Raw genomic sequence first — 13,369 nt, 5'->3', positions numbered from 1 at the left:
TACATGTTATTGATTTCTTATGTTTGTCCTTATAAGTCTTTGGTTATTTCTTATAACTCACTAATTGTCAGGGTAAATGTGATTTCAGGGTATTTGACTATAGAGGCAGGCTTTTTCTCCAGAACGGGGTAGGGATCTATCTGTGTGATTTTTCTGCTGGCAAAATATCCTCTTCTAGGAGTTAGTTGGCAAGCCCTGGATAAGGCAGGTAAGGCTGACGTGGCCCATGTCAAAGAGTTGGCCCTTGTCTCATCTCACCTAGTTCTCAGTGGTCAAACAGTAGATGACAGACGGATTTGCGGCTGAAGGCACACCTAAAGGTGTTAAGAATACGCAGGATTGTGTCTCAAAGGCATACCTGGCTGCTTTCAGGGTCTGGGCATGTCATACCACCTACATACAAAAATGAAAAAAATATTTACTCTGTGTTTTTTCTGGTTATTTAGCTTAAGGGGCTATTGATTTTGAAAACAGAGCCTGTTTGGTGATCCAGATCTCTCAGTCAAATAGGTTCTTAAGATCCAGAAGATTTTGTATACATTTGAAGACCTGAGCTTTCCAGGAATAGCCAGATAGATGTACAATATGAGTATTTTAACATATTGTAAATGGTTATTTCTAAGAACTTGAGCAAATTGGTCAAGTCTACATTTTAAGTTAGAATTTGTTCCGTTGTTCATAGAGTCATAGATTCATAGATGCTAGGGTTGGAAGGGACCTCAACAGAACTTCGAGTCCAACCCCCTGCCTAGGCAGGAAAGAGTGCTGGGGTCAGATGACCCCAGCCAGCTGCCTCTTAAAGACCCCCAAAGTAGGGGATAGCACCAGCTCCCTTGGAAGCCCATTCCAAATTTTGGCCACCCTTACCATGAAGAAGTTTTTCCTGATATCAAGCCTAAATCTTCTCTTTGTCAGTTTATGACCATTTTTCCTTGTTACCCCAAGAGGCGCCCTGGTGAACAAGATCACCCTCTCAGCCTTCTCTTGCGGAGGGAAGAGGTCCAGGTTCCTTAGTCGCTCCTCATAGGGCTTGTCCTGTAACCATACGAGTGGCTCTCCTCTGGACCCTCTTGAGTCTATCAACATCCTTCTTGAAGTATGGCGCCCAAAACTGCATGCAATACTTCAACTGCAGTCTGACCTATGCCGCATAAAGGGGGGAAGTATCACCTCCTTGGTTCTATTTGTTATACATCTGGTGATGTACGATAAAGTGTGGTTAGCTTTGCGGATGATTTCGTCAGAATGACGACTCATGTTCAACTTGGAATCCACTATGACTCCCAAGATCCCTTTCCGCTTTTGTGCTGCTGAGAGGGTCACTTCCCAGCCAGTACGTATGCTGGATATTTTTGCACCCTAGGTGCAGCACTCTGCACTTGTCCTTGTTGTACTGCACCCTATTGTTTACCACGCACTTTTCTAACCTGTCCAGGTCTGCCTGCAGTCATTCCTTACCCTCCAGAGTGTGCACTTCACCCTACAATTTAGTATCATCTGTAAACTTGAACAGAGTACACTTCACACCCACATCCAAGTCACTGATGAAGATATTGAAGAGTACAGGTCCAAGGACTGAACCCTGCAGGATTCCACTACCCACATCCTTCTGCAATACCGACCAGTCTACTACCACTCTCAGCACGACCACTAAGCCAACTTGTCACTCATTGGACCATGTAAACATCTATACCACAGCCTCTTAATTTATTTATGAGAATGGGATGAGGTACTGTATCGAAAGCCTTGCTAAAATCCAAGAAAACAACATCCACCTCTACTGCATCTAAGCATTTTGTGACCCTGTCATAAAACAAAACCAGACTGGTTAGCATGATCTACCTGTTACAAATCCATGCTGGTTTCCCTGCTGCATTATTTTTCCCACTGGACTCCCACAGATATGATCCTTCATAAACTTTTCAAAGACCTTTCCAAGGATGGAGGTGAGACTGACTGGCCTGTAATTACTCAGATCTCCTTGAAAATAGAGACCACACTGGCCCTTTTCCAGTGCTCCAGGACCTGACTCTCAGATGAAGCTTATCCAGGCCAGCTGACTTGAACACATCTGGTCCATCCAAGTGACTCTGCACCAAGTCAATGTCGACAGTTGGCTGGTGTCCCTCTGCCTGTCTAAGAGCCCATTAGGAGACTTATTTGGACCCCTGTTCAAGAACGCTGAGGCAAAAAACTCATTAAATAGCTCAGCCTTGTCCCCCCCTCTGTCACTAATTGCTCCTTCTTGTTCAGTAGGGGCCCTCTGATCCCATCTAAGAACCCATTAGGAGACTTATCTTGAGCCCTGTTCAGGAACACTGAGGCAAAAAACTCATTAAATAGCTCAGCCTTGTCCCCCCCTCTGTCACTAATTGCTCCTTCTTGTTCAGTAGGGGTCCTTTGCTGCCCTGTGCCTTCCTTTTATTTCCTACAAACCTAAAAAAAAGACTTCTTTGTTGTCTTTAATTTGTGTTGCCAGCTTCAGCTCCATAGTTGCTTTGGCCTTTCTAACCACCTCCCTACAAGTACGGGCCAAGTAGGTATACTCTTCCTTGGTAGCTACCCCTCTGCTTGCACTGCCTATATGCCTTCTTTTTTGCCCTTAGGCTCCCCTGGATTACAAGGAAGTATTTTGGCTCCTTTCCCCCTTTTCCCTCATACTGGGATCATCTCCCTCTGTGCCTGAAGGATTGCCTCCTTTAGGAATGACCACCCTTCCTGGACTCTTATCTTGCCAATACACCTATCCTGCAGTGCATCATTGACTACGCTCCTGAGCACACTGAAGTTAGCCTTCCTAAAGTCGAGCACTTCCACCCTACTAGTTGTCTTACCCACCCTGCTCTGGATGGTGAATTCGATTGATTGGTGGTTACTGTCCCCAAAGTGACCACAAATCTGCAGCTCCCCTACCAGATCCTCCCCTGTAGCCAACACCAAGTCCAGTAAGGTATTTCCCTGAGTGGAACCATATACCTCCTGTGTTAGGTGAAGGTCCCGCATGCAGGTTAAGAACCTACATGAACAATTGGATTTGGCTGACTGCTCCTCCCAGCAGATGTCAGGTTAATTTAGTTCCCCCATGACAACCACGTCCCTAGACTGTACAGCCTCTGAGAGCTGCTTCAAGAATTCTAGGTCTAGCTTTTCCTCCTGGTGTGGTGGTCTGTAGCAGACCCCCGCCACCAAGTCCCTTTCCCTTCGACCTCCATGTATCCTGACCCACAATGCCTCAACTTTCTCCTCCTCTGATCCCATTTTGATTAGGGTGGATGTACAACGCTCCTTTACATAGAGAGCAACCCTGCCCCCTTTCCTCCCTACTCTGTCCCTTCTATACAACCTGGAGCCCTCAATGTGTACCACCCAGTCATGGGTAGGGTCCCACCAGGTTTCCGTTAGCCCCACTAAATCAAAGTTATTACCTGCAAGTAGAAGTGCAAGTTCTTCCTGCTTGTTCCTCATGCTCCTAGCATTAGTATAGTGGCACATGAGCCCTCGGAATGGTGGCTTTGGTGCCCCGCCGTTCTGTTTTCCTAGATTAAAAGAGAGCCATAAACTGAGTTTAGGAAATGTCCTGTTTTATAGATGCTATCATCACTAAAAATTTAACATTAAAAAAACTTTTCATGTTCTTTTTGGTGTTAGTGTCATCAGTTTTTCTAGTAGAAACACATAACTCTAACATAGGTTTATTTGCATTAAGTATCCACTCAGAAGTAACAAGATGACTTCTGGGTCATATACAGATCCTAGATTGAACAGGATAGGGCCAAACTTACTTATAGTTTGACTGGCTAACGAGTGTTGCCAATCAAAATAATCCATGAAGTTCATGGTGTAGTTTTAGTTTTAAGCATATTATAATTAATGAATTATGTGATTTTAATGTTATGTATTGCTATATCTACACAGTCTACACATCAGATATCTGCACATCACTGCACAGTCGTGCTCAGGCCTTTCAGAGGTTCCTGTTAAACAGAGTCTGAATTAACTCTTAAACCTTGACTAGTGTTGATTCTTTAATTGCATTGGACCAGTGGTATCACTCAGACTATGAAATTCCAGGCAGTTGTTAGCCAGGTGTGTTTACCTATGAGATATAAGGAAAAATGAAGGTTCCCTTTTCTTTTCATAAAAAAATCACACTCAGAGTGATAAACATGTATTTAACTGATGCCCCTAAGGATCACTAAGGAAATAATGTGGAGTAGTTTACAGAGGTTCAGCAAACTTTCTAATAATCTTTTTTCCATGCATTTCCTACTAAGGTTAAATCCACAAACACTAACAGTGGGAACAGATTTTAAGACAGGATTCATATGCCTTGCTGCTATGATTTGTGACCCCAGCGAAAAAGTAGAAGATAACTTGGAAAGAGATCTGTGGCTCGTACATCCTTATGCTTCTTTTCTTCTGTCAAGACACTGATTTTTTAAGATCTCTATTAATAAAGTCCATTTTGGTTGTCAGAACCATCCTTAGGCTTGTTCAAGTTGGTTAACTGGCCAGTAATCAATTGAAACACAAGTAGGATGTATGCCTTAGGCCCCTAACACATGTTCATTTAAAAGTGTCATGGTATGGGGTATGGCAGGATGCCTGATTTGGGGATCAGGGATCAGATCCCACTCAACTCCTTTCTACTTGCTAATGCAGAGAGAGCTGTGGATCATGACTGAGAGGGAAGAAAAAAGAGCTAGCCTTTTCCCCCCATGTTTTCCCTAACCAGCACCAATTAGCAATAAATCAAAATTTCCTCCAGGGAGTTATAAGATTCTTTAAATTGTGGATAGGGCCAGGTTATAGGTGGTAAGGTAATTATTTAAAGATTAATCAAATATGGACACTGAGGCTTTAGGCAACATGTGAGATTGACTCATACTGCAGTATTTGCACAGTTTTGATTAAAACAGTAGCATGCTTAATGTCCATGATATGAAGACATTCAAGAAATCCGTTATGTGAAGCTGTGATAACTTGATCTTTGGCTCTTGAGGTCTGAGCTTTAACCTCTATGTGGAGCTCATTAAAATGAACATGGTAGATAAATGCAACTTTATAAGAAGAAGGAAAGAATCCCTGAAGAAAATAACTTAAAGACTTCTTTTCAAATAAAGTTTCTATCTCCTTTGTAAATTTAACTGTAAAAGTTTGTGACCATGCATTGTTTTGATAATATCTTACCCTGTGCCTTATCTTAGAACAATTATAGACATTTTTAAACACTTTCTAGCAGAAATATGGGATAAGAAACAATTTTCTTCACATGCATGGAACTAACCTAAAGTTAGACTTCTAGGTGAGGCTATTTTATGAACTTACTAGTACCAAATCACCCCATTATCATCTTGTATGGTGCTTCACTAAACAAGATAACTCCTGAACAAGCAGCAGTTCCAAAGACAATATTGTTTGGGCTAGAAATCTGTAGGAGGTACTTACGAAAGAAGAGCTAACAGATTATTTGAAAACAGAACACAGTGACAGTTTTAAAATCTCGCTCCAGTTTTAAAATATGAACGACCTGCCAACACATCATTCTCTAACAATAATCTAAGTGTACATTATTCTAAAAAAGTAAATTACTATATCTTCTTCAGTCATTGTATATAACTAAAATTATATAGTGCACAGGAGATCGTGCCTGAGGGAGGGGTGGGAGGAGGGTTTCAGGGACGAGCTGAATGGAAACTGCAGTGCAGGTTGGGAGCATGAGGAAGACCCCCAGCAGTAGGCTCTGGCTCTGCCCTTGACCCAGGCCTAGGGCTACCACTGCCACTGCTGCCTGGCTGGGGCCAGAGCTGGAGCTGGAGCTACTGCATAGGATAAGCAGTGATAGAAGAGGGGACAAGTGGCCAGGGAGTGGCAGGCACCGGGGGAGCAGACTCCAAGTAGACAAGGGAGGCACTGTTGGGAGGTGGGGACAGGTTGCAGAAAAATGTAGGCACAGGGTGGGAGCAAGATGCATGGGCGGGAAGGGGCAGAGGGCAGACTGCCTGCCCCCCACTGCTGATTTCCCCACTGCAGCAGTTGGGGAAGACAAATATAAGATGACCCTCCAATTAGTAGATTCTACACATGAAAAATTATAACAAACATCATTTTTCATGGATAGAATCTAATTATTGGAGTTTTGTCTTAAACTTTAAGTCATCTTCATTCTGGGTAAATATGGTATGTTAATAATGTATAATACAAACCAGGCAAAAACAATAACTATTTGTTGAAGTCATTGAGTTAGAAACACAAAATAAGAGTTCTATTTAAATTATCTTTTCTTTTTATTTTTTTAAAGTATACACATCCATCACTTTGATATTTGAATATTTTAAAACTATGTAACTGCCTCGGATGAAGTATGCTGCAGCCTATGAAAGCTTATGCCTCTCTGAACAAGGTAGCCCATAAGGTGGCACCCTACTTTGCCTTCTGCCAAACTTCAGACTAACATGGTGTTACCAAGTTGCCATTTGCCTTCTGCAGTTAGCTAAGAACACCTTGGTGACCTGGACCAGTCTGAGTCTTAATTAGGTGGCCTAGGTCATTCCCCCCTCAAGGTGAGGCTGTTTCTGTTTTCACTCAGTCTCACCTGCCATCATGAATGACTCATGCCCTGGCAGCTGCATTGGTGACGGGAGTGTGGCAGCGGTAAGTGGGAGCTCCCACAGACACTGCTGGTGCTGTGGCAGCAGCAGGAGGGGCAGGTGATAAGCGCTGACCAAAGGTCAGTGACTACTCACCACTGCCACCACCAGCAGGTGGCAGCAGCAGCCAGCAGGGATTGCGGACTGCCCGCAGACACCACTGGGAGTGTCGGCAGCAGGCTGGCGAACGGTGACCACCCCCTATACATCACCCCTGCCTACCATGGCTTTGATGAAAAAATTATAGGCAGTGGTGTTCAACCTAGCAACTGTCATAATCCTTGGATGTAAAGCAACAGAGACCACAAGGCCCATATACCACTGAGCCCTTCTGGACCAGTTGGCGGGCCTTAGAGGCCTGAATAGGAGCTCCTCTGACCTCTACACTCCCATCTCATACATCTGGTAGTATCCGCTATGGCACAGACTCTCAAGAGCGGTCTGCAATCACTCCACATTAATATTTAAAGTCTTACATTGTGTGTAGATGAAATGGGAGCCCTAAATTGAAGCAATGGGTTTAAAAAAACACTGCTTCAATTTAGAGCTGATTAAGCCCCTGTGTCATGCACATACCCCTCTGACTTAACTGCCTCTCCGGTTGGGAGGGGAGGGTGAGCTGCCAGCAGGTGGAACAGTCCCTGGGCTGGTGCTTCCCTCCACAGCAGTGGCAGCCCCCCCTCCCGACGGCATCTGCCTGCAACCACCCGGCTTGGACAGTCCTGGGGGACACAGCAGATGCGGAGGGAAGCACTGGGCCCTCTTGCAGCTCAGGCAGGCTTTGGCCGGGGCGGGCGCAGGTAAGGGAGGGAAATGAGGCCCACTGGTTTTCTTGGGCAGAACCTGGTTTCCTGGGCTGCTGTCAAGCTGCCTCCAGGGCTTCCTGCAGAACTGTGGAGCTGAACGGAGCCCAGTGCTTCACTCCATGGCTGTAGGGGCAGCAAACTAAAACTCCTCAGAGGAGTTTTATTTTCCTGCGCCCCAAGTCATTTAAGGCGCATTATGCTGCCAAATTTCATACTGTGGCTGGAATTACTGTGCAATACGCTGCCGAGGCGTGCAAACACCAACACCATTAAAGTGGTGCAAAAGCATTTTTCCCACTTTAAATTGTAGTGCACACACCCCTCTCGTTTCGTGCACACACCCTGCACTTACCTGCCTCTCTGGTGGGGAGGGGAGGGCGAGCTGCCAGCGGACAGAGCGGTGCCTGGGCTTCGGGGGGTGGTGCTGGTGCTTCCCTCTGTGGCAGGGGCAGGACCCCACAGGCAGCACCTGCCTGCAGCACCCAACTCAGGCAGTCCTGGGGGGGCACCGCAGCCACAGAGGGAAGCACCAGGCCCCTGTGCAACTTAGGCAGGCTCCCAGTGGGGGGTGGAAATAAAAGATCAGACTTGCCGCTTTTCTTGGATGGAGCCTGATTCTTGCAGAGCCTTGGAGCTGCACAGAGCCCAGTGCTTCGCTCCATGGCTGTAGGGACAGCAAACTAAAACTCCTTCAAGGAGTTATTAGTTTGTTGCGCCCCAAGTCATGTAGGGCACATTATGCTGCCAAATTTCATGCTGAGGCTGGAATTACTGCGCAATACGCTGCTGAGGCATGCAAACACCAACACATTAAAGCAGTGCAAAAGCATTTAGCGCACTTCAAATTGTCATGCACACACACGTCTCGTTTCATCTACCCATGGCCTTATTTACTCCATATTAATATTTCAAGTCTTAGTTGCGACCAGCCTCATATCTGAAGGCACCAGGTCTGGCTCCCAGAACACCCAGGAGTTTGTCCTGTATAACGAAAAGGTGAGCAGCTTAGTGCTTTCACCTGCCTGGTGCTCGGCTCATTTTGTCATCTGCTCACCCCTGCACCTCAATTACTCAGGCTTCTTGAGGCTCACCGCTAGTTCTCTGCTCCAATCAGGAGCCACTTCCGCTGCACAGCTGAGGCTTGTGATCCCTGCTGAGGGAATGGTTGAGCCCTAATTAACCGACCAGCTGTTAGGTGGCAGAAATAGTGTGGGGCTCCAGCCCGGGGCCAAGCCAGGAAGCCTGATCATGCCAGTGCACATTTCCTTCGTTGGCTCCCATCGTGGGGAGTCTTTTCAGCACAGCTGGGACTGGGTGGTGGCCACACCTCAGTTCTCCCAGCTCCAAAAGGGTCTTGCCATCTGGGTGAGTCCCAGCCGTGCTGCAAGTAAAGAAGGGAGTGCGAGCAAGTCATTTTCCCCCTCCTTCATGCTGACTGTGCCACACCTAGCTAATTGCCTCTCTTTGAATACATACAATTCTGTATGTTTATTCTGCAGCCAATACAGTGTGATTGTATACACACATTGATTCTGTATAGTGTTTTTATAGGAAAGAAGTTATATGTATGTTTTACATTTCAGCTGAGGATTCTGGGGTTTGCAATCCTTCTCACATCAAGGAAATAAGGTCTTAAGCCAGAAAGAGAGCTGACTGTATCAAATTGACCATGTTTTGCTTTTGCACCAGTGCATTACTCCAGTTTTCCATTAGCGTGGTTAAGCCAAACTTGACCATGCGTGTGTGTCTCTCTATGTTTTGTCTCATTCCCAGGCAATCCAGAAATTCCATGTCAGAAGAGAACATGTCAGTTCATGAGTGACTGGTGCCTCCTGAATCGGGGGGAGCACCCGCAGAAGCCGCCAACCCTGTCGGGGGGGGTGCCAGCCTTCCCGACAGCGTCAGTGTCGGCCACTGGTGGGGCACTGGTCCCATCAAGAGGGGCATGTGCACCCCCAGGCACCCCCTACCAGTCACATATATGTCAGTTTCTTAGTAGCAGAATAAAAATGAGTACTTCCAGAACAAAACTTTAATCTCAGATTTTCCAAAACAAATTTTTTTACCTATCTTAAATGTTTAGCAGTTTATGAAGACAAACGTAAAGACTTGTGCTTAAAGTGTAAGTTTTGTGTCATAAAGTGTATGTTTTTGAAATAACTTGAAAATGGAAGCCCTTTATATAGCCACAGAAAAACCATTATGTCTTTCCCCACACTGCCAAATACTTGTATTTCAAGCTTGAGATGGAAGGGGCCATCTTTGAGTGAAAAAATTAAATTTAATGCCCATTCCCAGTGCCACGTATGTTGATGTCTGTATAAAAACAACATTCAATCCATGGCCTCTAGGCTGAGACTATTAGTAGTTGTAGATATTGGTTTCTTATGATGGAAATATTGGTGTGCTGGGACCAGACCACTAAACTTCTTTCACTATGTAGCTATTAGGCTTTAACAGTTTTCAGTAATAGCCAGCCTGTACTGGGTTTTAGTAAGTAAATCAGAGGGAGTCTCTCTCTGGGTGTAAATAGACGTTGCTGGATAAAGCAGATCAGCTGTGCTAGGATGTCCCTCAGCACAGCTGATCCATTTCATTGGATAAAACACATTTTCCCATTGTTCTGCCTGTTGATCTTGCAGTCCAATGGGTGACAGGTTGCTTGCTTACAGAGATGTACCCTAGAGGTTCACAGGGTGACATCTCTGTAAGCAGGGAAAGCCAAACAGGCACCGCCAGGGCTTTAGGGGCCAAATGCTGTGCAGGAATTTCTGGAGCACACAGGACCAGGACCCTCAAGCACCTAGAGCACCCATCTGGAGTGGCTGGAGACATGAACGTCACTTGTCCCTGGCAGCTGGAGGGGCACAGTGGCGGCGCGAGCGTGACAACAATAAGCATGGAGCTCCCACAGGTGCTGCAGGCGGTGTCAGTGGTGGGGGGGGAGGTGACAAGCGCCGACCGGGGTCGGCGACTACCCACAGGTGCTACCAGCAGCAGCGGTGGCCAGGGGCTATCACAGACCGCCTGCAGAGGCCACCGGCAGAGTGGCAGTGGGGTGACTAGCAGCGATGCCTGCAGACGCTGCCAGGAGCGTCAGTGGTGGGGTGGCGAGCAGCAATCACCCACAGGCACTGCTGATGGTGTCTGTAGTGCCTTTTTGTAGGGGGTACACTGCTACACTTAGGAGGTGCACATGCAGCTGCATGCATCCCCTATGCATCACCCCTGGCTGGAGAGTGCAGACAGCTCTGGGCTGCCCACACTCCCACCATGAAGCAAATTGGCATCTGCAGCAAAAAAGTGGTACTAATTATTACCTTTTGTTGTGGTCATAAATTTGCCTTTTGTCATGTGACAAAGGGCATGGATGTCTATTTGCTTTTGCTTTGTACTGTCATGAATATCGTTATGGTGGCACAAAGATGACATCTATTTCCAGCCTTTGTCCCATTAGCAGTCTCTCTTGGATCCATTGAATTGCCTTACAAAATGTATGTAAACAGTTTGAATAAAAGTGTTTACTCATATAAGGGGAAGTGAGAAAAGACAAAAGTCCAGATTCTGATATTTTTCAAGGATTTTAATAGATACCTGGAAGTCTTTTCATTAACTTTAGTGAGCTTTGGATCATGTTTTGGGGAATTTGAGAGTATGTTTGTGTTAGGGGGAAGTTTTGTTTTTAATATAATTTAATGACTGCTGGCTTTGTGAAGGAAGGGGATGGGTTTGTATATGTGCATGCCCTGTTTTAGTTCTGTAATGACTTCTGTAATGTATTTTTTAATTGATTGCAAGGCCACAAGAATATAAGTTCTTTTATGTTGATTCATTTAAAAATAAATAAGAAATTACACAGTAAATCAGGTGACAGAAGTAGCATATGTTTATCCTTTGAACTAGTAATCTGTATATTTCGATTGACATTTGATTTACATCTATTGATGTAAATCAATATCTTTCCAAGTTTCTGAAACAAGTGTTATATTCACAGAATCAGTTAATATTATTTTCATCTGCCCTTACTCTACATCTACAGAAATTCAAATCAACATGACACTCCTGTGGGTGAGTTTATTTTCTAAGTCATCGATTCAATTCTTTATGTTTCAATAAACTGAGGTAGTTTTCTCAGTAATGATTTCCTCCTGCCTTCTATCATTTCAGTTGAAAACCTTCAATCTTCTGTCACTATAACCATAATAACTTGCATCCAGCCTGTTAGAGTTTGCTGCTGCATTTCTCTGGCCTAACTACAGTTCTTCCCGGCTATAAGTTCCTGAGTTACCTGTATTTGAAGCTCTCTATTTGACTGGCTAAAAGGGCATTTTCTCTCATTTCATCTACACCTTCAAATGTATTGGACCATCAGTTATGAGCAGCATGGTATATTTGACCCATCACTGCCTGGAGGTGTAAATTGTATAGACATGCTCTTAGTTTGGGCCCATTTGCATTCATGAAGGCTACCATCTGAAGTTTGGAAAAGATTCCCCCCCCCCCCCCCCGTTATTATCAGGTTTGTTTATTTTAATAAAAAATAAACTCCCATCTATAGATATACAATTACTTGGTGTTATCAGTGACATTAGATGTGATAATTATTTCTGCATAAAAGGTCTGCAGGCAAAGTATTCTTTCCTTCAAGGAACCCTGTCTCCATTTCTTTCCTTATATGATAAGAGTTTAGTTTCATTTCATACCAATTACATGTTAATTCTTTTAGTCTTCTGGTCTAAACCATCACACTTTCATCAAATTTTCTGTTCTCTTGTGTCATCCAGTTCTATTTAGAAAGCATACTCTAATTCTTTGGTTATGGCCTAGGCTTCTGCAGAACCTAGATAAAAAAAAGTCATAATCCAGCAATCTCCAAAGAGTCAATTTATTTTTAAAAAATCTCCTCCTGCAATCCAGGCTCACCCTGTAGGACCTTAGCAGTGGTAGAGGAAGAGAAGAGTAGAGCACCTTATAAACGAATTGGCAAAGCTCGTATCAGAAGTTCCCATTTACCAGGCACTGAAAAATAACGATGCAGTCTTTTCAAATGTTCACTTTTGATGCAGGGTCCTGTTGGATCCTTTCTGTGTAGCCTGAATGAACAAAAAACATTCATTATGTTTTACTGTGTAGTTTCCAATCATTTGGCCTAGTTTCTTCCTCTCTTCCCTTTCTGTTCTAGTTCTTGCTGTTTTCTTCTCAGATCTCTCAAGATTAGAGGTTCAGTCATTGAGAAGAGAACAATTCTGTTTTCCCTGTTAATGGGTCTTCTTATGAAGCAACCCTCTGCCAATTCAGAACACCTCTTTGTGGGTTTTTTTTGTTTAATTTCTTTACTATGACTTTTTCCAATTTTAAAACCATTATCTAGGAGCTTAGCTGTTGAACTGGTTCTAAATAGCTAGGAGCCAGTGCCTAAAGAGAGAAATTTACATATTCTTCCCTTCTGAGGCACATCATTGGAGCCATCCAGCTTTCTCTCCATTTTGGCAGAGGGCCACTCCACAAGAAGAGCCCTTCAACAGTAAGACACACTTGATCTATTTCTTTCATTGCTTGCCATTGCTTCTCCCCTCCCCATGAATTTCTAAGAAGTTAAGCAATGTCTTTTATATACTTCAACAATAGGATAATCCATTTTAAAACCTTCCTAAAAAAGCTACTTTTGTGATTGCTGAAATCAGGTGTTGGCTTAAAGCTCTCTAAACACATTATTTCACAATGTTTCTAACATTCTTATCAATAAAGTGGTTCTGCTGGAATTAACTATTGTTAAAAAAAATCAATGAGCTCTTATTTCTGGTGGAGCAAAATTCTCTAAATTTTACAGAGATGAACTGATAACAAAGTTTATGCAGTCATGTTGTGATCAGAAAAGTCAAAAGAAATGTTGCCATTTTTTTGGTAATGCAG

General features: G+C 44.2%; 1 protein-coding gene across 5 annotated transcripts in view; it reads left to right on the top strand.

Moving 5' to 3' along the window:
• EFCAB11 (EF-hand calcium binding domain 11) overlaps positions 1–13,369 on the top strand; it is a 145,643-nt gene that overhangs the window by 59,463 nt on the left and 72,811 nt on the right. Inside the window, exon 7 of one of the 5 annotated variants that reach the window (XR_002104138.1) lies at positions 11,424–11,509. The exons of 3 other annotated variants lie outside the window; for them this stretch is intronic. Coding sequence is in view for 1 of the 2 variants with exons in the window: in XM_019552398.1 (XP_019407943.1) it covers positions 11,496–11,524 (29 nt within the window). In the remaining variant the exon portion in view is untranslated. Of the gene's footprint in view, positions 1–11,423; positions 11,525–13,369 lie in introns of those variants that run through there. One more of the 5 variants, XM_019552398.1, reaches the window with a different exon arrangement.

The sequence above is a fragment of the Crocodylus porosus genome, unplaced genomic scaffold (assembly GCF_001723895.1).
Source record: "Crocodylus porosus isolate Cpor-Errol unplaced genomic scaffold, CroPor_comp1, whole genome shotgun sequence".
NCBI classification, from domain to species: Eukaryota; Metazoa; Chordata; order Crocodylia; family Crocodylidae; genus Crocodylus; species Crocodylus porosus.
The sequence above is the reverse complement of the archived record's forward strand: the minus strand, read 5'-3'. Positions and strand labels throughout refer to the sequence as shown.